The sequence below is a fragment of the Abramis brama genome, assembly GCF_963993115.1.
Source record: "Abramis brama genome assembly, chromosome: 1".
Classification (NCBI taxonomy): Eukaryota; Metazoa; Chordata; class Actinopteri; order Cypriniformes; family Leuciscidae; genus Abramis; species Abramis brama.
This window is the reverse complement of record NC_139963.1, coordinates 16,907,084-16,931,453: the sequence shown is the minus strand read 5'-3', so window position 1 is coordinate 16,931,453 and position 24,370 is coordinate 16,907,084. Positions and strand designations below refer to the sequence as shown.

Genomic DNA, 24,370 nt, shown 5'->3' with positions numbered 1-24,370 from the left:
ATATAACTCTGTGCACCAATAAAATATATGTTGATGACTTTTCGATATGGATGTAACATGAGGAGAGTTGTCACCAATTCCACTCAGGGATAATCTCCTATAATTGTCCTACGATTGTTATTATTTACCCACTTCCTCCCAGATCCCACATGAAAAAAAAAAATATATATATATATATATATATATATTAACTAGTCTGTACAACTCCTATTACAGACACAGTTTCAGTTTGCTTCTGAGGCACAGAAACAATGTAAATGCATCAGATTAAAGATAACTGAAATAAACATAATCTTTCAAAATCCTCCTAGAATCTGTACCATCAAGCAGATTCAGTGTCCCCAGATTACAGTCCAGTCTAGCTGTTTGTCCTTTATTGACTGTGATTAATGGAGGATCCTGAGTCACTACAGTCACTCCACTGCCTAGTTGTTGAGTAAAACAATGGTGAAATGTACTTTACCAAATGTTTGTGTGGTAAAAAGATGCAGTGAATGTGAGTGTTCTGTCAATCATCTGTCAGTCGCTAACAAGTTTGACTAAGAAATGGTTGTTTGAAAGTCTTCACCCTGGTAATTAATTCAATTTATAGAATTTACATAAATTATGAATTTATTTATTTAATGATGTAAAGTCGATGTAATTAGTGATGCAACATGGTACCACACAATTCATCAACACAATGCATTACAAAAATAGCAATCAAAACATAGTTTATTTAAGTTGAATCCTTTGAATTACATTGCTGTGTATAGAAATGAATAACAAAGATCAACAAAAGTTACAGTTGGGCTGCGGCAAAATGGGGAATGCTTCAGAATCTTTGATTTTGTGAATCAGGGTTTCACTTCAAATAAATAGAACCCATTTCACAGCGTAACGACAGTGTTCTGAGAGAGAAATAAACACTCAAGTGTGTGCTAAAGCCATGCACTTTGAATCATTTTCCACGTTTGTACTTTCTCATGTAGGATGCAATGGATGAGGAGATCTCAGAGGATTTCTTGTTCTGTCCAAAATATTCAAGAAACTGGCCATCAGGTCCCACCAGGTACATTATGATGGTGTGATCTACCTGCAATTACAGGGAAATACAGTATTTGCATGCTGACTTCAGGCTTGTGAGATTATTAGTAATTCAATTAATTAACATAAGGCAAGAGAAAACCAATTTTCTTGTGTGAAGTTTATTACACAAGCCTAACAACATAATTAAGGAGAACCAATAACTCACAATGTAGTCGTTGTCTTCATCTTTTGGACCCTGGCTGTAATACACTCTGTAGGCTCTGGACGCTTGCTCAACCTGGGCAGTTTTGCCTGTCAGACCGATCAGCTTTGGGGAAAACTCTGCATGTGAGATATTAAAATATATAAATGATGAGGAAATCATAACAGCATATGCTGAGTGCAGAGTAATGAAGATGATCCCTGCTCACCTTTGACATATGCTGCCATTGCTTCGGGTGTGTCTCTATCAGGATCAATGGTGATGAGAATTGGTGTTAAGTCTGGAAGGGTTTTAATTTTATCTGTGACAGAAATGTAAGACACAAGAAGAGTTCCTTGAAATGGGTCTTGTACTATTTTCCTTTAAAATAAAAGCCACTTTGTGTGCCATCTGATGTAATAATAATGATAAAAGCAATAATAATAATAATAATTATTATTATACATGATTAATTATATTATTATTAATGCTTAATATATATTATTAATATTATATACACATATATTTTATTGATATAGCACATTCCCAAAGATTTTATAAAAATACATTCATATATATATTTTAGTGGTAGCTTAAAGGGACTATATGTAAATATTTTCATGTATTAATAGTTTTTTTTGCTAATCAATCACACCAACTTCCTAGGTTGTTTATGAAAGCCTGTAGGCTGATTTTTAAGTGAAGGACTCGGGTCATTTTTGCCAGGAAAATACAAAGGATGAGACGTTTACACACTCCCGAGAGCCTCTCTTCCGTTCAGTGGCACATGAAATTAAATACAATATTCTGGATAATGCCGAAACAGACGTTCTGTACTGTAATGTCAATGTGTCATGCAAAGAAAAGGAATTAATTTAAACTACAGTCTCACATAGTCAGATCTATATAGTCTATAGTCTCAAATATACAATATAATCAAACTATCGTAACAGTGTGATTTTAATGTGTCGACATGATGCCGGTGAATCGCAGACCTCATGCAAACATATCCACATCGCTATGATCAGATGCTTTCTTAACTGCTGTTTTCTCACCGCTGTCGTTTTTGTCGTGTGTTTATTTTGTTATTGAGAAGAAAATACGCAGCACAAATTTGTGGACAGCGAGTGGACAGCGTTGGGATGTTTGTTAACAGAATATCACTGAAGAACGAAAAAGTGATTCGCCGTGAGTATATCCGGACCTTGAATCAGGTTCAGTTTCTTGTACGTAACGTGTGCACGAGAACAATAAGTTGTTGCAGTTCACTTAACGGCCACCGGTGTCGCTAATAATAAGGGTTTCTGAACTCTACATAGAGCCTGTTTAAGTCTCCAAATTCTTAGAGGCCACTGTATAAAATACAATCCATCTTTACAGACATTTTAATATGATATTATGCACACATCAAACCTGAGAGCTTTATAGTGTCAATAAAAATGTGGCTCTACGTAGTAACGGAAATTAAATGATACATTACCAATCTCATCAACGACCTCAATCATTTTCTCCAGTTCATCAGGACAGATGTCTGGACAGTGTGTGAAACCGAAGTATATCAGCAGCCACTGGCCGAGGAAATCTTCACTCTTCGTGGGTTTATTGTTGTGGTCGACAAGGGAGAATGGACCTCCGAGAGCTGGTTTTCCCATCGACTTTGTTCTTTCTTTCTCAATCACTGCAACAACAAAAAACACATTAATGATAAAGCTATCATTATGTTGTGGAGCATTTTCATAATATAAGGATGCAAAAACAATGTGGTGTAGGTTAATCATTTATACATGCATAGATCCGAGTCCTTACTTTCCTCTTTTTCTCTCTTGAAGTATTTCATCCCTAGAAGAAGACCTCCTCCCAGCGCAAATGTGATGGCAAGAGATTTCCATGTAACTGGCTGTGGGAAAGAGACATCAGTACCGTTCATATGTCTGATCAAAATACACCCAATCATTAGCAATCCACAAACACTTTTGTGAAGTGTCCTATTAAAAAAAGTAACACATTTGGATTGCTGGGAAGGGAACTGAGATTATTGTGTCCCGAAGTAAAGTTCTTAACCAGTTTCTTTTTTTTTGAATACCGTATACTGTAAAAGATTTCTGGAAACCCTGTATATTTGCATTCAAAAATGTGAAATTAATACTTCCATCCAGAAAGGATTCATTAAATTGATCAAACGTGACAGTAAAGACATTTAAAATGTTTTAAAAAAAATATGTAAAAGTAAATGTTGTTCTTTTGAACTTTCTATTCATCAAAGAATCCTGAAAAAAATGTATCATTGTTTTCACAAAAATGTGAAGCATCACAATTGTATTCAACATTGATAATCAGAAAGGTTTCTTGAGCAACAAATCATTATATTAGCATGATTTATGAAGGATCATGTGACACTGAAGACTGCAATGATGCTGAAAATTCAGATTTGATCACAGGAATAAATTACATTTTAAAACACATTACAATAGAAAATAGTTATTTTAAAATTATTTACATTTTTATTACTGTTTTTACTGTATTTTTGATCAAATAAATGTATCCGTTTGCTTATACTAATTTACAAATGCATTCCAAATTTGTAATTTTTATGGACCCTTTTATCTAAACCCAGGGTGTATTGGGAAAACAACAATCTTTCAGTTAGCAGTCCTGGGGCCTCATGTATAAAACTTTACGTAGATTTCATCCTAAAAAAGTGTGTACGCACAAAAGATAGATTTTGCGAACTCACAAAAGTTTTCAGATTTATAAACCGTACTTATGCCAGAACCTGCGCAAAATTCCATTTAGAAATCCTTATCATTGGAAGATTGTGCGTACATTCCTCCCCACCAGTCTTCTCTATGAGATCCGGACTATAAATGGGATTTGTGCCGTCACATTACATTTCTAAAAATCATTTAGTATCCTTTGTCTTATTTTAAAATAAATATATGCTCAGAGTCGCATCATTATGGAAGCTTGTGTTGCCACAGAATAATTTTTTTTTTTTTTTTAATCTCACAATTGTAAGTTTATATCTCGCAATTCTGACTTTTTATCTCAGAATTGTGTGATATAAAGTCGCAATTGCGTGTTATAAAGTCAGAATTGCGAGATGTAAACTCACAATTTTGAGAGAAAAAAAGTCACAATTATCTGAAAATGTTTTATTCTGTGGCGGAAACAAGCTTCCATACATCGATTACTGTTCTCGTGAGAAATATTTCCTCAGCAATTTAGTTTAAAGAGGAATTTTCATACACCTAGCACTCTTTGCTTTCATTAAAGGGATAGTTCACCCAAAAATGAAAATTATCCCATGATTTACTCACATTCACATTTACATTCATATAATTTTGTTTAACTTCTAGATAATGACTTAATGAAACTTGAGTGCTTAATAACTCCTTTAACGAGAGATATATTCAATCTAAATGTGTATATCAAAATGAAAACAGAGTTTAAAATCAATCTGTTTACATCACTCACTCCAGTAAAAGAGTGCGGACATGTTTACGCTATAAATCCCGATATGTGCGTGAAAATTTGCGTACGCACATTTTCATACCTTTTTTTGTGCATTCGCAAGGTTTATACATCAGGCCCCTGATCTTTACATCTTGCTGTGAATGAGGCTTACACCAGTCTTCTTGTTGTTGGATTTGTCTCTGCTAGATGAGGGAGGTGGAGGTAGAGTGGACAGCGTCCGCATGTTGAGAAGGGACACACATGGTGCTGCTGTCCTACATGTCCTAAACTGAAGAAGAAAGTCACATACAAATACAATAAAGAAAGTTACACTCCACTACATATAACCATTATTTATAAAACGGACACATTTCAGACCAGTGGTTCTCAACCAGGGGCCCACTAGGGGGCCTCAGCAAACTTTGAAGGGGCCCGCAGGCGTACCAAAAAATTAAAATTCTGTCATTAATTACTCACCCTCATGTCATTCCAAACCCGTAAGACATTCGTTCATATTCGGAACTCAAATGAAGATCTTTTTGTCTCTCCATTGACAGTCTACGCAACTACCACTTTCAAGCCCCAGAAAGGTAGTAAAGACATCATTAAAGTAAACCATGGTATGCCAGTAGTTTACCCTCAATTTTATGAAGTGACTTGAGTGCTTTGTTTGTGCAAAAAACATAATTTACCTTTTTTCTTCTTTTTTACAAAATATTCTTCTCTGACGCGCGTTCACACAACATGTGCTCTCGCATCAATACAACATGCATGCGTTCGTTGTGTATTTTGTAAGCGTTTAAATTATGGGTTTCTTTTGTGCAAACATAGCACTTGCGTTGCTTCATAAAATTGAGGGTAAACCACGAAAGTCTTACGGGTTTGGAACGACATGAGGGTGAGTAATTAAAGACAGAATTAAAAAATTTTGGGTGAACTAGGCCTATCCCTTCAATATGGTTTAATTTAATTCATGTTAAAATAATCTAAAAGACAAAATCAAGGTCTAAACTGAACATTTATTTTTTATTTTTAAATGTTGGCTAATTCCTATTTCATTGCAAAGTTTACTTATTATCATTATAAACTTGGTATTGAACATACAGTTCTTGAAACTTCTGTAATCACAAAAATAACTGGTTAATTAATTGAATATAATGACACTCACAGCTTCTGTCAATAAAAAATGTCGAAAACAAGCAGCTGTGTCATAATTACGGCAGAAGATATCAATAGTATAGCCTAACTTAAATGAGGGACCTTTGAATATTGTGCTGGACAATACAGATCCAATACAGTCAAAAAGCTTGAGAACCACCAACTTCAAATATACCAGTGATACAATTAAAGGTACAATTAACATGGATGACAGACAACACTTTAATCACTCTAATTACCTGGCATATGAAATATCAGGAGTATATTTGATCATTTATGAATGACTGAACGAATAAATTAACCATGGTTTTACTTAAAAAAAAAAAACATGGTTATTTAAACCATGGTAACCACGGTTTATACCATGGTATTTGTAGTAAAACTGTGGTTATACAAATGGTAATAAATCCGTCAACAAAAAAAGAAAAATGGTTACTACACATTTTAAGCCAGTGACCTACCAGTGTGTTGGTCTGTGACTGTGTTGGTCTGGAGACACTGCAGAGACTTTGAACATTATAACGTTTACTGACACAGGCTGCTCTAAACATCTGACATCTTAAATTCTTTAAACTTGAAACTGCTGTTAAACCCATAACGTTAGTGCTGAGCCTGATAGTCATTAACATCATGCTTCCTCAACGCGGAAGTGACTGTCGGTTTACACAACCTAACGGCGTACATACGTCGCATACAAATGACTGACCCTGAATCAGCGGTTAATGTGAAAAACAACAAACTGAACGGAGAATGACAGCGATCCAACTGACCTGAGGTCGGTTTGAGGATATGACATGGAAAAAGCGGAGGTGATGTAAGAAGACTTCTTCGCTTCCATGGACGGAGAATATTAGTGACATCTAGCGCTTTCATTTTAAAACACGATACAAAGCCGAAAAGGGAAAAAGACTTTAAAGATTACTGGTCAATTTTAACATCACATTCTCCACAACATACCAAACAATAAATTAGAAAAAAAAAATACAATTAAACACAAATAAGGAGGTTTTTACGTTACAAAACCAACATCCTTCAATAAAGAATACAAATACTTTGCTTTAGGACTTTTCATCCCTATCAAATTATCCAAATACATTGAACAACAAAGCCGGAATGAAAACAAATCAACTAAAACCGAAAGAATGTAGGCTATTTTTATAAATAATTTTAAACAAATGCGCTTGTGAACATTTGAAAGATTATTTTACTATCGCTTATGCTCTCTCCTTTACTAAATAATTATAGTGATATTATTATTGTTGTTGTTATTATTGTTATTATTATTATTAGCATCATCAATATTATCATTGTTATTTAATAAATAACAATGATAATATTGATGATGGTAATAATAATAATAATATGTAATAATAATAATAATAAAATAATAATATTTTGTTTGGCATTCTTTTGTTTGCCACTAGAGGTCACTGTAGCATGCGTTTTCATCTTGACGTCATATTCGTGCGACATTGGAATGAACACATGCACCATGCGTGTAAAAATCAGAGGTGCATGAATTAAATACATATGCTTTTTACAAGAACCATATTATTCCCGAGAAGTCGCACACATCGTTTGTTGTCATGGCTGGACACACGCTGCTGTTTAAATCCAAGTAAGTGTAGTTAATCGGTCTGTCCTGACTGTTCTCAATGGAAAAGACTCTTTCGAATTGAGATTACTGTTGTGTTAACTGCCTTATTTGACAACTACTTTATGATCATCTCATTTGTTTGTTTAGTTATGCAGTCTCCAGCAAAATAGAGCCGTTCTATAAGGGAGGCAAAGTGCAGGTATGTCCATATTTTTTAGTAGTTTTTTAGTTACACTTTATTTGACAGTGTCTTTGGTACATGAAGTTACTATAATAACTATAAATTATGCATACATGCAACTAACCGCAAACCAAACCCTATACTACATATAAGTTGTTACTTAATAGCATTCACTACTTGGGTTTAAATGTATAATTACAGTGCAACAAAGACACCTTCAAATAAAGTGTAACCTTTTTTAAATAATCATATTATTAGACTAGTTACATTAACTCCAGCTATTATACCTGCGCGTTTGACTTGTTTTGTATCTCCATCCAGATAAGTCGTGATGAACAGCACATCTTCTGCACATGTGGATCAAGAGTCAACATTTTGCAGATCAGTACAGGGAAAATCATACATAGTATTGAGCAGGTCAGTGTCTTACAGTTTTGTTTAAAATGAGTGTTTCTTCAACTCTGGGCACTTTTGATCTAGTTCATTTAGTTTGTCTAAAACCGTGGACATGCATCAGTCACAGGAGAATGCATCAGATCAACGCAGATCGTACAGCTCATGTTATGTTGTTCATCTCAACTGCACTATTTTGTTGTGGAAATTACATGTTAAGCTTTTTTTTATAATAAAATGTCTGACTGTATTGCCTCTTTTTAAGGTTAAAATCATTTTCTCAACATTGAAATGATTTATGCTTGTTTTACTTTGTTTCTTTTTAATGTTTGTTGCCTAAAACGTATCATTAGGAGCACTTGCATACACCAGACTTTACAATTTTATTTCTACACTGTAAATATTATTGTTGGTTTAACTTAAAAAAGTAAGTAACCTGCTTGCCATACATATTTCAGTTAGTTGAAACAACAACAAAAGTTAATACAAAGAAAGAAAGAGATTGATTTAATCAACAGAAACTCAAAATATTGAATAAAACAGTGAATAAATTGATTTGACGAAAGAAAAAAGCTGTGTTAAATTATGAAAATGTTTTTAACAGTGTATCTCTGTATTCTGAAGGTTTTGACAGATGGGTTTGTTCTTACTGTATATCATTGGCCTGATTTCTATAACATTTTATGACTAATAATACTGTAAAACATTGACAACAAAAATGAAACAAGGATTTTGAACCTGCTTTATAAAATTTTCAGATTAAAGTTCTGGAAAATTATGCTAATTAGTGCCGAATTAATTAGATAATGCATCATCTGCATATTTAAACATTTCAGACAGCTTGTAATACAAAACCGTTTTATGTTGTATTAATGTGAGAATTACTGGTGAAGTATGATGATCTCTGTTAGTTAAAATTATTACCCTGTATAGTGTCTTTCCTTAAAGTCGGCATGAAACCGAAGTTGCAATAGTCTTTTCTTCCCTGTTTTGAGTGACGTATATCCGAGTGAATCGGCCTCTGGAACAAGAAAAAATGTAGGCTGGGACTTAAAGCTGCACGATTCTGGATAATTTGATAAACACGATTCTGAATGGCCAACTAAACAAAACAGTCCATTTAAAAATATTGAATTAATTTATTTTTAAAAATCGGTTTGAATGAATGATTCAATTACTCACTCATAAATACTTCACTTAGTTTCATTACTGGATGAATCAGCGTTTTTGAACACATCTTTTGAATTAATGATTCAAAGACAAATAAATGTATTAACAGTCACTTGTCGCCACCTACTGGTGTAACAATGTAATTGATACAATCTTTATTTCAAAAGCTGTGTTTATATCCAAACTTTAAACTTTTATCCCAGTTCTTCTGTGATCATTTGAACTATTGTAAGACTGATATAATGATACCGTGTGGTTGAGAAGTCTGTTTCATACCTGGACCGTACATGACAACTGCTCTCTCTGGATCAGATCAACGCAGATCTGAATTTTCTCTGTGATCGTACTTGTTAAAGGTTTAATAGACACAGCCGAATCGTTTTCATTTAGGAATAAGATCACATGGGTGTCGAGATTGCAATCTTTCAGCGATTAATCGTGCAGCTCTAGCGGGACTTGATGTTTTCCATGGGGAATTGATTGGATGGTTGTGGTTTGCTATTGGTGGATCTCATGTGAGTGACAGGTTGATAGTAAAAACGTCATCAGAGAAGAGACGAGACGAGCTGCAAGTGCGAGGGGAAGATATTTTGATTAAAGATTGAATTTAAATGAATTTAAACACACGACACATTTAACATAAAACACATTTAACACATGAATTAAAAAAAAATACATCTATAAATAGCAATATGATGAAGGGATGGAAATAAACTTAAATGTGAACTTCATATAACAAAAAGGGAAAAAAAGATATAAAAGTGCCCAAAATTGAAGAAGCACCATGTCTGAAAAATGACGGCCTGTTTTTCTCACTTTTTGCTTTCTCGGAGCAGGATGATCAGGAGGACATCACCTCGTTCTCTCTCAGCCCTGATGATGAGGTGAGCTCACTCAGTGATCTGGCGTTTGACTGTCTGGTGTTTCAGGATGTCTGAGACTGAGCTGTTGTTTCTCTGCAGATGCTGGTGACCGCCAGCAGGGCTTTGCTCTTGAAGCAGTGGGACTGGAAGCAGGACAAGTGCACTCGGTCGTGGAGGGCCATCCACAATGTGCCTGTGGCCAGCATGACCTTTGACTGCACCTCCACCCTGCTGGCGACAGGTCAGACATAAGCCAGATGTTTGATGCATCGAGTAGCACTATATGCTCCAGTCTTAATGTCAGCTGCAGTTGTGCTCAAAAGTTTACACACCCCTTGCAGAATCTGTGACTAATTTACAAACAAAATAAGAGGGAACATACAAAATGCATGTTATTTTTTTGTTTAGTACTGTCCTGAACAAGATATTTTACATAAAGGATGATTATAGTCCACAAGACAAAAAAATAGCTGAATTTATAAAAATGACCCAGGTGTACTGTGTATTAATTCTTAATACTGCGCAATTTCATATCAATTGTGATTAATCGTGCAAAAATTACTCATATTTTCACAGATTCTGCAAGGGGGGTGTAAACTTTTGAGCATATCTGTATATCTTCATAATAGGGCAAAATGTCATATTAAGATATTTTCAATTGTAATCTTGTTTTAGTTTTTTTATACTTAGCAATCCTCTTGAGAAAAGTGTCACTTTAGCGTGCGTTTAAAAAGATAATAATACTATATTATTACATAGTATTACTATAATAATATATTGTAAAAGAATACACATAAATGTGAACAGAATGCACTGTTTTTAGACAATTAATTGTATGCGTATTACATGTAGGGCTGCAAATACTAATAAATAAAATTCATTATTGTCGATAACAACTTTGCTTATCGATTAGTCGTGTCTGCCCACTGTGCTCGGAAAACATCAGCCAGTCACGGCGCTTTACAGTAGTGAGTAACCCATTTCTATGGACAAAACGCTTATGGTTGGCGTCAAACAGAGTATATTAAAAGTATATTAAACACAAAAAGTGTATTAAATGTAATATTGAATACCTACAGTTTAACCTACAGTTAAAATAATAATCAAGTACTGATATGTGCTGTATTATGTTAGTCAACAAATCATAAGTAGTGCACTTCTTTAAAGCACAGCAAAAGGTTATTAAAACAATAATTTTAAAATTGTAAAATTTAAAATTTTACGTAATTACAAAGTGCACTTTTTTACGAAAGTGTGTTAAGAAACAGTCATGAAAGTGTCTGGCCTTTTAGTTCATTAATATTATATCATCTGCCAAAATACACACTCCAAGTGCACACTGAATAAAGTTAAGGGCGCTTCTGGGTAATGAATATTTGTTGTTGTGTTTGCAGGAGGTTGTGACGGCACCATCAAGCTGTGGGATGTTGTGAAGCAGTACTGCACACACAATCTGAAAGGATCGTCTGGTGTCGTACAGTAAGTAACTCGGCTTCCAAAATTTCGAAATCATCTCTCATTTATCCTTTATAATTCCTTCCTTTCTGTAATTATGTAATACTGGCACAGCTGGTTGTTATGCCAAGTCTAAAAAGTTGTACCGTCTCTCTCTCAGTTTGGTTGAGTTTCATCCAGACATCAGCCGGCTGCAGCTCTTCTCTTCCTCTGCGAACTGTGGGATCCGGATCTGGGATCTGCGGAGCAGCAAGTGCGTATGTGTTTTGGAGAGCCACTACAGTGCCGTCACATCGCTGGCCTTCTCTCCTGACGGACAAACACTCGTCAGGTAAATGAACTGTCACATTTCTTGGGAATCTCATCAAGCACTGTCTTCACAATAGTCCAGTTTTAATAATGTCGCGCTGTCTCCATTTTTAGTTCTGGCCGAGACAAAATCTGTTCGGTGTGGGACCTGACGGAGAAGGCGGTGAAGAGGACAGTCCCTGTCTATGAGGTCAGGATGTGATTGTGTCCCATTTAGCGTTATAGCAGCTCAATTATTGTGTTTGTAAATAAGCAGGATACTCTGGATATACGGCCTTGTTGTTTTACATGGATTTCTCGTATTTGTGGATGTTCAGGCTGTGGAAGGTGTTGTTCTTCTCCCTGGGACGAGCGATTACTCCCAGATGGGTGTGAAGAATGAAGAGTTACACTTTGTCACGGCTGGCAGCAAAGGTAAACCGTTTCTCAAAACCGTTTAATTTATAATGGATGAAAGTCCATAAAAGCAGCACTGACCAGGGCCCGGTTGCACCAGCTGTGCGTAAGTTACAGCTTAGCCTAGTTTTGACGTAAATGGACACTAAATTCCAATAAAAACACTCAATATTTTTGCTTTGCACCATTAAACTTAGTTGAAGCGTAACTCTTTGTATGAACTAAATATTTATGGAAGCCTCCGATCAGGAGTAACGGTTGGAATGAAATAGCAGACAGACTGAACTGCATCAATAATCTCTTATTTTACTTGACAGAATTCTTTAGACACACTGTATATGATAATGCTGACATTTACACTTGCAGAACATTGTGTGAAAAGATTACTTTGTTAGCGGCTCCTCAACGTGTGCATCTGTCCCATCGGTCCGTGTTGTGCAATGCCAAATAAAATCAGTCATAATCAATAAATGTCATTTATTATGTTTTTTGTATCAGTACTTATTTATTTATCCTTATTCATTTAGTTTCAAATACAGTTTCTGAATGTTATTTACATATAAAAACACTTATGTTATCCATGATTAAGAATCGTATTTAAAGGAAACTTATTTTTACCGTTAGTAACGGGAGGCAAAAGAAGTTAGAATGAAGGATAAACTGAAATTCACAGCATTTCAACACAACTTCTGCTCACGTATTTGAAGGCTGCTATTGGATAATTGAGGGTAAACGTCATATTATGTGACTACGCATTACTTTACGGAGAGCTTACAGCCTACTAGCTACATTCTGCCTTAAGAACAAATGGTGCAACGGAATAAAGTACAGAGTTAGTTACAAACTGGCTAGTAGTTACTCAGCCTCTAGTGTGGACTTGCGTAAGAACCCTACCCTGGTGTGCAACTACACACTAACTGGTGTCAGCGTTATTCTAGTGTTATTTATATACTATTAGTAGTATTTATATAGTTTTAATCAATAATGTGAATTAGCTATTATTTTTATATTTTCAGTTTTAATTTTAATTTAAGTTTTAATAATTTTGTTGTGTGCTTTTTTATATTTAGCTTTAATTTATATTTATTTCATATATTTGTTTTAGTTAATTATACATTTGCTTTAGTAAGTTTGGTACTTAAACTTATTTTATATTTGTTTGTTAAAGAATGTTAATTTTTTTTTTTACTTTATTGATTGATATTTTTATTTTATTTTATTTAAGCTTTAATTCTGTTATCAACAATGATTTTTCATAGTTTTCATTTTAGTTTTAGTTGACAATGCAGCACTTTTGCACAAACTCCCAAACACTCAGCAAAAAAAACTGTATGAAATATTACCATATCACTTCTTGGCCACTATTATATATTTTTTTTTTACATTTATGTCCTTTTAATACTGTTTAATTGTTCATGCTCATTTAATATATTTTTAAAGTTAGAACTTTGCTGTCATCTAATGTTCACTTAAATGTATCATTAAATTATCATTGTTAAATGTAATCTTTAGCAAATCTCAAAATAAATATTAATTTTTATACTTTGCATTATAATGTTGTGATGCCTAAATTCACTTGTAGCAATGAAAAAGAGTTTTAATGGCTGCATGTAGTTTAAAAACGTACATATAGAGTTTTTCTTAATCCAAAAAATCTAAAATGATTACTATATTAGCCAATGGCTGATGTTCATGAGTCATGACACAGAAACACTGAGACATCATTTCAAATGGGTACTTCATCACTGGCAAAACGAGCTTACAGGAAAACTTTCAATAAAAAGAAAAATCAGTGCTGCCTGACAAGAGAAAACAAAAAAAGTCTGTTGTCTTTATGAAAACTTATATAATGTATGGGAATGTTGCCTTCCAGAAGAGTAAACTGTTAATTTTCATGTACTACCGACATTGTAACAATACAAAAAACGAGTTGAAAATTGGCAAACTTACACTTTAATCTGCTTTGTTGCATCTAATAGAGATGCAAAGATGCATGCAAACCCTTTAAAATATAAGATGAATGAGAAAATGTTGTTGTTTAAAGATAGACATTTTGCTTGCATGCATTTTAATGCATGCATTCAAAAAAATGTAATGATTTTGGTGCTGTGTGGCGCTCCTATGCAATGCAAATATTGAGTCCTTTCGCGCGGCTCTGAGTAATTGTGATGTTCTCCGCAGGCGTTCTTCGAGCGTGGGACTCCAGCTCAGCGCGCTGTGTGTTCACGCAGACTCTGCCTGATGCGCCGGCTCTCAGCACGGAGGAGGCCGATTTGGACCCGCGCTGTCTGGTGCACCTTCTGCCCATGCCTAAGTCCAACAGGCTGGCCACAGTCACCGCAGAGCACAACATCCTCATCTATCAGATGCCCACGCTCACCGTGCAGCAGCAGGTAAGCCTCACAGCTCGCCTTGCGTCACCGCTGCATCTGCAATGGTGAATCATTCGGCTTGTTTATCTCTTCTTTTGAAGTTCGTGGGCTACAATGATGATATCTTGGATGTGAAGTTCCTGGGGAAGGACGACACGCACATCGTTGTGGCCACTAACAGCTCTCAGCTGAAGGTGTTTGATTTGGCCACTAACAGCTGTCAGATTCTGTATGGACACACAGGTCAGTGATCCACTAGAGGGCAGCAGCACGCTGGATACGCAACACACTCTGTGCTTTCATTCAAAACACTTCAGGCCTTTCCAAATACCCACATTTGCAATCTTGGCCACTTGAGAGTGTGTGCACGCGACACTAAACCCACACTATCTCAAATATCGCTTCGGGAAGCTAAGCGCATCACGTCATGCATCATGTCCGGACACTCACGTGGAGGAAAACATTCCACTGTAATTCAAATGAATTAGATAGCCTATTAAATATAATTTGGTTGTAAACCATAGTGTTGCACAATTTATCTGTTCAAAGGTGAGTAGGTCATGTGTACTGTGTACAACATTTGCAACTGCTTTTTATAACTTAATTGGAAGCACCACAATTTTTAAATAGTGTCTTTTATTACATAGAGACTACTGATCAGACATTTAGAAGTTTATTGTAAAATGCAAAGTATTGAATATCAAAATAAAGCTCTGTAAACGCATGCATTTGTGCAACACTATAAGTGTGTCCCATCGGGTAATCAAATATTCTGCACACACTTGCAGTCTTCAAGCCTACTTGAACACTTGGGCCGAATCGAGCGGCAACCTTCGAGACACGGAAGTGAATTAAACTGCAGTTCATCGACAGGCTCCAAAAGGGAGTCAATTCCATATATCCCCACATGTTAAAATGCCCAACTTCACAGCAGAGAAAAATATGTTTACAGCCTGGATCAAAAATTGGTTTTGGTCTATATTGCTAATTTTGCCCTTCATGGCAACTCTGAGGGGGGTGAATATTTTTATAACTCATCCGTTTAAATTATGTTAAGCCTTAAAGTTCTGCATGATTAAGGGCGTGGCCACTTGAGTGACAGGTGGATTGCCAGTTTGTCTACTGTCTGTTAGCCTTCACGTCACCTCAGCTAATCCCAGCTGTTGAACTTGCCATCTCTGCCGTGTTTGTGCTTTTTTCTGGATTGTTTCATACAATTTAGTACACGCATTATACCTTCGCCCACGCCGTTGGATCCCGTCTTTGTCGAGTATCGAGAGAACAACCAGCGCTGTTTTTAGTTTTGTTTAGTTTAGTTCCTTTATTGTGGAGAGTGGAAATTTCTCTTTGGCTTCACTATAATGAAAATACATTTGAGAGCAGTGAAAAAACATACATGATGGAAACCAGGGTTATTATAGTTAAATAAAACTAATGCCATAAAACATTTGTTACCTGAAATAAAATTAAAAATATAATTATTTTTATTTTTATTTTACATCAGTTAGTTGGCAAGGTAGCATGTCTCATTTTCATTTTTTACTTGATGTACTAATATAGCTGAAACTGAAAAAAAACAACTAATATTTTTGCTAAAATTAAAATCAAGATGTGAAATATTAAAATATAAACCATTTTAAAATGTTATTGAATATAGTATCTCAATTCTATTACAATAACTGCATGGAACTTGATTCAGTCAAAACAAGATCGTTAGTATAGAGTTTCGTGTGTGTGTGTGCGCGCATGCGTGCTGTTAATGCACTTGTTTGTGGTGTTTCCTACAGCACAAGTTATCATTAGATTCATATCTGCAAATGGAATGTATGAGCCCATGTTAAACACGAACACACACACACACACACACACACACAAAGAATTCACTGAACAAGGGAGTCTGAATGTCAACCTGACAAATAGACTAAAATATTAATTTTGATCAAATATTTGTTCTTGGGCAAGGTTTAAAAGGAAGCAGTGTTATTGTTAACTAAAACTTTTCCCTGTAAGGGAAACAAAGCTAAAATAAATATGAGATGAAACAAAAAACTCGATGAAAATAGAAGTGTTGCCTTGGCAACTAACATAATAAAGTACTAAAATAATGAAATGCATATTATTTAAAACTATATAGAATATTTTTTTTTAATTGTAAAAACGACAAAAGCACAACAAAATTATTCAGTCTTAAAACGGAAAGCATTAAAATGAAAGCTAATATAGAATATTAATAAATACTATAGAAGTATGTACAAAAAAGTTAAATATCACTGAGTGCAAGTAACGATAATTTAGTTAAAAATGCATCTAATCAGTTGCCCCACCCTGAAACTAACACTAACCAGTTGTTATATATGTAACATAACATTTCCTTATGCAAACTGAAAGCTATTGTTATTGTTTGCTCATTGTTTTGAGGAAAACTTTAAGAAGGATGTATATATATATATATATATATATATATATATATATATATATATATATATATATATAGGTCGCTTTCTATAAGTCATAAGCTTAGCGTTAATAGGTGTGTCTGTGTTTGTGCGCGCGCTATTACGTTATCATTAGATTTGTAAATGAAAAATTACAGTACTTTTTGTTGTTGTTCAGTTATTCAAAAAATAGTCAATGGATTATCAAAACCATAATTAGCTGCAGCCCGGCATACCAGACTTGTAAACTGCTTAAATTGTCAATTGTGTAAAAACAACCGGCTTTAAACATTATTCTATACACGTATTCTTCATGCACCTCTTGAGTCATCAGTATACATTGTTGACATTCTCGTCGATGAGTAGAGCATTATCACCTTGTCATCTGCTGATGTTTTGCTCTGATTACCTGTCTGCAGATACCATCTTATCTATTGATGTGTTTCGCAAAGGCTCCATGTTTGCAAGCTGTGCAAAGGTGACTCTTATACTTTGTCTTTTCACTGGCATATGGTATTCAAAATATCTGAATGTATAGCTTCGCCCACACATGGAAAAACAAAAGGTTTATGTAACTTTTGACGCAGGACAAGTCCTTGCGGCTGTGGAAGATGGATCCGAAGAGTGGCTACGTGCAGTGCGTGGCTCAGGGGAGCGGACACTCCAATGCCGTGGGCTCGATCGCCTGCTCCAGGTCAGAACTCAGCCGCCGGTATATCACTGGACATAGCAGTTTGATGAGCAATATAAGTCTAGACGTGTGCAAATACACCTGCAGCGTTATCATAGGTCTGTCCTGAAGCATCTTTGAAAAGTGTGTTTCTGGAATGATTGACACACTTTTTTGCTAAACTGATAACATGCTCTGTTACATTTTAATCAAATAATTGCAAAACCTGGTCATAATAACCCATTTTAATATTGTTCATGAACTTTTATGCTTCACTTATTGGCTATTTTGTAACACCTTAGAACGTGACCTATCCAATCAGATCACCCAAAAATGAATGTACATGACTTTCTTTCTTCAGGTAGACATAAATGAAGATTTTTAGGAGAATAATCCATAGCTGCGTGTGGTTTTTCAAGCGTCAACTGATGCGGGGGGTGTATGTATGCTCTCGGTTCTTTTGGTCCAGGGCAAAAATACGTTTAGTCCTGGTTAGCTTGGCGTTCACGTGCACGAATGTTTGCGCACAGAAAACTTCCCACATAACAAGTAATAAATTGAGTTCCTTTTCGCATCTTCTTGCGCTTGAATATTTCAATTGGCAAGGCTTAAACTTTGGTGACGATGCAGCATTGGCCAGTCAACTGTCCCGAGCGGCGTTCACGTTTGTTTACAATCATGTTCTCACAACATTGCATTGCTAGAATTTATAAATATGTTACCGGGCAACTGGCAATTGACACTGTTTCATATATGCAATGGCTAAAAAGAGACATATATGTTGAGCGCGTGAACACAATGGCCAATCAGAGAAATATATGATGAGTACGTGAACACAATGGCCAATCAGAGACATATATGTTGAGTGCGTGAACACAATGGCCAATCAGAGAAATATATGATGAGTACGTGAACACAATGGCCAATCAGAGACATATATGATGAGTACGTGAACACAATGGCCAATCAGAGACATATATGTTGAGTGCGTGAACACAATGGCCAATCAGAGAAATATATGATGAGTACGTGAACACAATGGCCGATCAGAGACATATATGATGAGTACGTGAACACAATGGCTAAACAGAGACATATATGTTGAGCGCGTGAACACAATGGCCAATCAGAGAAATATATGATGAGTACGTGAACACAATGGCTAAACAGAGACATATATGTTGAGTGCGTGAACACAATGGCCAATCAGAGAAATATATGATGAGTACGTGAACACAATGGCCAATCAGAGACATATATGATGAGTACGTGAACACAATGGCCAATCAGAGACATATATGTTGAGCGCGTGAACACAATGGCCAATCAGAGAAATATATGATGAGTACGTGAACACAATGGCTAAACAGAGACATATATGTTGAGTGCGTGAACACAATGGCCAATCAGAGACATATATGTTGAGAACGTGAACACAATGGCCGATCAGAGAAGTATATGTTGAGCGTGTCATACAATGGCAAATCAGAGACATATATGTTGAGCACTTGAACACACTGAGCACGTGAATGCAATCGCCAATCAGAGACATGTATGTTGAGCGCGTGAACGCAATGGCCAATCAGAGACATATATGTTGAGTGTGTGGACAGAATGACCAATCAGAGACATGATTGGTCACTATACACTATTAATCGTGTGAACGCAATGGCCAGTCAGAGGTGTTTAAGGATCCGTTCAACAGTGCTCAAAATGCTAGAGGGAAATGCTGGTATCGTCACATTTTTTAAATTTCAGTACCGAAATCGGTACTTTTGACAACCCTACTGTGCAAATAAGTGTTTGTTTTTGAGTTCTTCTAACTTGAACACCTGTTTAACTGTTCCTGCATGCAGGTTAAAGAAAGTCTTCCTGGTGTCAGGCAGTCAGGACTGCACTATTAAGGTGTGGGAACTGCCTGACCCTCTGCCAGCCGTGGGATGTGAACCGGCCATGATGACGGCAAGACTCACAGAGAAAGCTCATGACAAGGTGGGTCTTTGCCCTCGTCACGTTCAATCTCATTCAAGAAATGTGTTCAGCAAAGCTGTCAGGTGAACCGTGGTGGAGAACATGTTTTGACAGCACATGCTCTGTTTTCCATCTTTTTTGACATTTTTTGTGCGTCCATTGTGTTAAAACCATTGTCCATTGTTGAGATAAGAGAAAAATGCACATTCTTATTGTGTAACCATAATTGATCATTTTCATCATTCATTATTATGTTCAAAATAACAGATTGGTATATATATATATATATATATATATATATAAAAATAAAATGCTTCACACATGATTGTCATTTTGTTTCTGTCTCCTGGAATGTTCCTGAAGGATGTGAACAGTGTGACCATCTCTCCCAATGACAAACTGCTGGCCTCTGGCTCTCAGGATCGCACAGCTAAACTCTGGTCCCTGGCTGACATGAGTCTGCTAGGCGTCTTCAGAGGTCATGGTCGAGGTATTTGGTGTGTTCAGTTCTCTCCTGTGGACCAGGTCCTGGCCACAGCCTCAGCGGACGGTTCCATCAAGATCTGGAGCCTCCAAGACTTCTGCTGCCTCAAGGTAACTTACACTTTCAGCTTTAATCCAAGCATTATTCCTCCCTTTCATTTACATTACATTTAATCCTTTTATCCAAAGCAACTTACAAATGAGGAGAACAATAGAAGCAATCAGACCAAAAAGAGGGCAACAGTATACAAGTGCTGTAACAAGTCTCAGTTAGTCTAGCACAGTACACGTAGCAAGGTTTTTTTTTTTTTTAATCAGAAAATGAAAAAGATGTGTCTTTAGACATTTTTTGAAAATGGTCCAGGAAAGGTCTGTGATTGATTTCGTGCCTATCTATTCAACATCATGTCTGATGTAACATCAGTTTTCTAGTAATACCCTAACCAGTCACCTTACCAGAGAACAATCATACAATATCTCTGCCGCCTGAGACAAGAAAGTCTTGCCTCTAATCTAACAGAGTGGTCTTGACTGAAATAAAAATCAGGCAAAAAGACAAAGGTACAAGACTGTGTACTTAAAGAAGGCATGACACGGAAGTTGTGAGAGTCTTTTTTCCATATTGTGATGTATATTAGAGTAAAACGGCTTCTCGAACAAGAACAAATGTAGGGAGAGACTTGAATTTCATGAGGAATTTATTGAATGGTTTGATGGTTGTGGTTTGCTATTGGTGGATCTCATGTGAGTGACAGGTTGATCCCGTCCTCACGTCATCAGGGAAGAGATGTCGCTGCACGACGGGAAGTTATTTTGATTAAAGGGCACATAGATTAAAAAATATATATATGATGAAATAATATAAAACAAGGATTGTCAATTTTGATTTCATGGTGATGTTAACAGCTTTAATGAGGCAAAGAAATACAATCCCATGAAGCATTGCAAATGACAATCAAATTAAAAACAATAGAGAAATATAAAACTATTGATTTGATGTTGATTTAAACTATTTTTTTTTTTTTATTGCAAAATATGCACATATAAGCAAATATTCAAATAGTTTGGGAGCGTATGGAAGCATATGCTTTATGGGAATAGGCGGAGTTTGAGATTTGCTTGTCGCAGTACTCTGATTGGTGGAGATTTCTTGCATAATCATCAGTTTTTTACAAGGAATTCTGCTGTTAGACATGATTATTCAAAAATAAGTTGAAATAATGTAGGCTGGTATGGAGCTTATAATATGACAAAACGATTTGAATTTGAATTGTGTAAATTTGAATTATTTGCAAGTGTAATCTAACAAAATTGAATTTTAGGTGGTAGTTTAAATAGTTCTGAATTAGATTTTTTTTTTTTTAACGAATATTGAACATTTGAAATTTAACAAATTGAAATGTTTTTATGGCTGAATTTTATAGACATGTATTTTCAAACAGCTAGTTTTTTTGTTCTGAATTCTTATACTGCAAATATTCAGTTTAAAAAAATACAGATTCAAGTTTTCAAGATGAAGAAATTCGGATCTTCAAATTCAGTTTTCTAAAATTCAGTCTCAAAAATTCAAACTCAAAAATTCAGATCTTACAGAAAGTAGGTCACAGGTCATCCACAGGGAAGAGTAAAGGATCTCAGATAAGTCAAACAGAGCTTTTTGGCTGCACTGCAGTAGTTTTCTGCCGCAAACGCGGTGGTGGTTCAAGAGAATCCGTGTATCTTTCGTTCAGTCGTTTTTTTATTTAATATTAAGAGTAGAAAAATGAGAAAACAGCTTGAGTATTAGATTTCTAATATTCTAGTAATAATAGTCCGCTGCAGCTGTTGCACGGAGCTTACAAAACTTAACGCATGTATTGCAACTATAGGCTACATTTAATTTTCTCATCAAACATCTAGACTAACGAATGGCTCGACACAACAGAAGAGCCTAGAAAGGGCTTTCTCTCTGTGTAGACCAGCAGTTGGTCTGAATTTGCTATAACCTATAGCCTATTTTCCGGACTGTATAGGCCAAGTCATGTTTTATCATGAAACACACTGTGATTTATTCCAAAGTGACTCAGGCATATATAATGCATTTAACGTTAAATAATCGAAATGTTGACTTTCAAAAGTAGGCGCGCCAAGAAGGCTATTCTCTGTATTTTGGTTCATTTTTGGTGTGCGCCAGAAAGATCTAAAGAGACCGAGACGCGCTAAAGCAGCGCATCATGTTGTTTTATTTATTTTTCAATGGCATGAAATTTTGTAGTCATTTTGAATGTACACAAATAAAAATATACATTTTACTGTTTCGAATGATGTCATTTTATCTGTATGACTATAAATAACAGAGTATTAAGTTATAATATCCCAGTAGTGGAACAAATCCAAGTGATGGCGCAGGCGCATCGCGCTCTCACACAACATAGTATCAGTTCTGGCGTTGTTTCATATCGCAGACTGCTCATTATCAAAATAAAACACAGTCAACCAAACATATAAAAAGTTATTCTGCCTAATTTAATTGGTCTGTTGTACAATATAAAGAGCAAGCTGTGCCGCACAGTCCTACTCCAAACATTTCCCTTGCTGTGAAGACGCTGATTTAGCCTATACGTGTATTTTGGGACTCGACTGAAGTATGACGCCTTTTTTATATTAATAGTTAGCATCCACATGTTACATTGCAAATATTAAAACTTTTAACGGAATGAGAGATGCGCGACCGTTTCGATTTAAATAAATTTGTTTAGGCTTGGCGTTTAAAATAGGCTAAATGTTGTTTGTAATAAAGGGCACAATATAGGCAATTTTTATAGGCTATATGTAGCCTATATTATTTTATTATACATGGCTACTTATTTTTCATTCTTGTTGTTTTCTGCATCCATTTGTCATACAGTAAGGGAAAGTAAAATAGGCAACAAATAGCCTACATGTTAATAGTGTTTATCATGTAAATATAGTATTTTATTTACAGGTCTTTTTCACTATTGCTGAATAGGCTAATATTAAAATGCGTTTTTTTATGACGATTTGACGCGCACGCGTTTCTCTCTCAACATGATCCGGTGTGACTTGCACTCAGGTGCATGCGACTTTTTTTCTGGCAAATATGGTCAGTTAAAAATGTTACTGTATTATTACAAAATGCACAGAGTGGAGACCATTTGGGCAAAAAAACAAACAAACATATTGTGTTCATTACCCCCACCCACATTTGGGCTTAATCACTGTTTTTATTAGGGGGTCCTTGGAAATGTATTTAGGTGTAGACAAAATCAGTTATGTTTATTTCATAAATATGAACGTACCTCGCATCTCCCGGACACTAGCCGTTAGTCTACTTCCTTGGCCTATTTTTTTAGCTGGCCAATTCTCAAAATCTGTGTGGAAAAGCTGTGGAGCTTATTATTATTATTATTATTTTTTTATTATTATTTATTTTGGAAGTTTAGTTGCCATAGAAAATAACACACAGTTTTGTTTAACATCAATTGATACTCAGTATTAATGAAATAAAAAAAATGAATGTCAGAGAATGCACAAAGCGCATCCTTTTGAGATGTAAATTATAATACATTTTAATTAAAATAAAACACACAAGGCCTACATCATAAAACTCAGAAGATTATGTATTTTAATATATTATATTATAATACAAATAAAAAGGCATCATACTTCAGTCGAGTCCCAAAATACACGTATAGGCTAAATCAGCGTCTTCACAGCAAGGGAAATGTTTGGAGTAGGACTGTGTGCGGCACAGCTTGCTCTTTATATTGTACAACAGACCAATTAAATTAGGCAGAATAACTTTTTATATGTTTGGTTGACTGTGTTTTATTTTGATAATGAGCAGTCTGCGATATGAAGCAACGCCAGAACTGATACTATGTTGTGTGAGAGCGCGATGCGCCTGCGCCATCTTTTGGATTTGTTCCACTACTGGGAAATAACTTTATATTCTGTTATTTATAGTCATACAGATAATATGACATAATTCGAAACAGTAAAATGTATATTTTTATTTGTGTACATTCAAAATGACTATAAAATATAATGCCATTGAAAAATAAATAAAACAACATGATGCGCTGCTTTAGCGCGTCTCGGTCTCTTTAGATCTTTCTGGCGCACACCAAAAATGAACCAAAATACAGAGAATAGCCTTCTTGGCGCGACTACATTTGAAAGTCAACATTTCGATTATTTAACGTTAAATGCATTATATATGCCTGAGTCACTTTGGAATAAATCACAGTGTGT

The 24,370-nt window shown here is 35.5% G+C and overlaps 2 protein-coding genes across 2 annotated transcripts in view; one reads left to right on the top strand and one right to left on the bottom strand.

Annotated features, from left to right (window-relative positions):
• Positions 1-696: 696 nt before the first annotated feature.
• On the bottom strand, positions 697-6,516 carry sco1 (synthesis of cytochrome C oxidase 1). The gene is made up of 7 exons (XM_084136222.1): positions 6,283-6,516; positions 4,836-4,952; positions 3,017-3,107; positions 2,691-2,888; positions 1,440-1,532; positions 1,235-1,350; positions 697-1,075 (listed from the first exon to the last, which is right to left on the bottom strand). The coding sequence occupies exons 1-7, from the start codon at positions 6,451-6,453 to the stop codon at positions 941-943; spliced, it is 921 nt and encodes a 306-aa protein (XP_083992348.1). The 5' UTR covers positions 6,454-6,516; the 3' UTR covers positions 697-940.
• Positions 6,517-7,273: 757 nt separating this feature from the next.
• Positions 7,274-24,370, top strand: part of tbl3 (transducin beta like 3) — a 27,320-nt gene continuing 10,223 nt past the window's right edge. Inside the window, exons 1-15 of the mRNA XM_084130827.1 lie at positions 7,274-7,439; positions 7,566-7,617; positions 7,921-8,016; positions 9,999-10,046; positions 10,125-10,266; positions 11,420-11,504; positions 11,641-11,811; positions 11,904-11,979; positions 12,107-12,203; positions 14,367-14,578; positions 14,659-14,800; positions 17,412-17,470; positions 17,580-17,686; positions 19,519-19,654; positions 19,997-20,227. Of these exons, the coding sequence (XP_083986953.1) occupies positions 7,408-7,439; positions 7,566-7,617; positions 7,921-8,016; positions 9,999-10,046; positions 10,125-10,266; positions 11,420-11,504; positions 11,641-11,811; positions 11,904-11,979; positions 12,107-12,203; positions 14,367-14,578; positions 14,659-14,800; positions 17,412-17,470; positions 17,580-17,686; positions 19,519-19,654; positions 19,997-20,227 (1,686 nt within the window). The 5' untranslated portion in view covers positions 7,274-7,407. The remainder of the gene's footprint in view (positions 7,440-7,565; positions 7,618-7,920; positions 8,017-9,998; positions 10,047-10,124; positions 10,267-11,419; positions 11,505-11,640; positions 11,812-11,903; positions 11,980-12,106; positions 12,204-14,366; positions 14,579-14,658; positions 14,801-17,411; positions 17,471-17,579; positions 17,687-19,518; positions 19,655-19,996; positions 20,228-24,370) is intronic.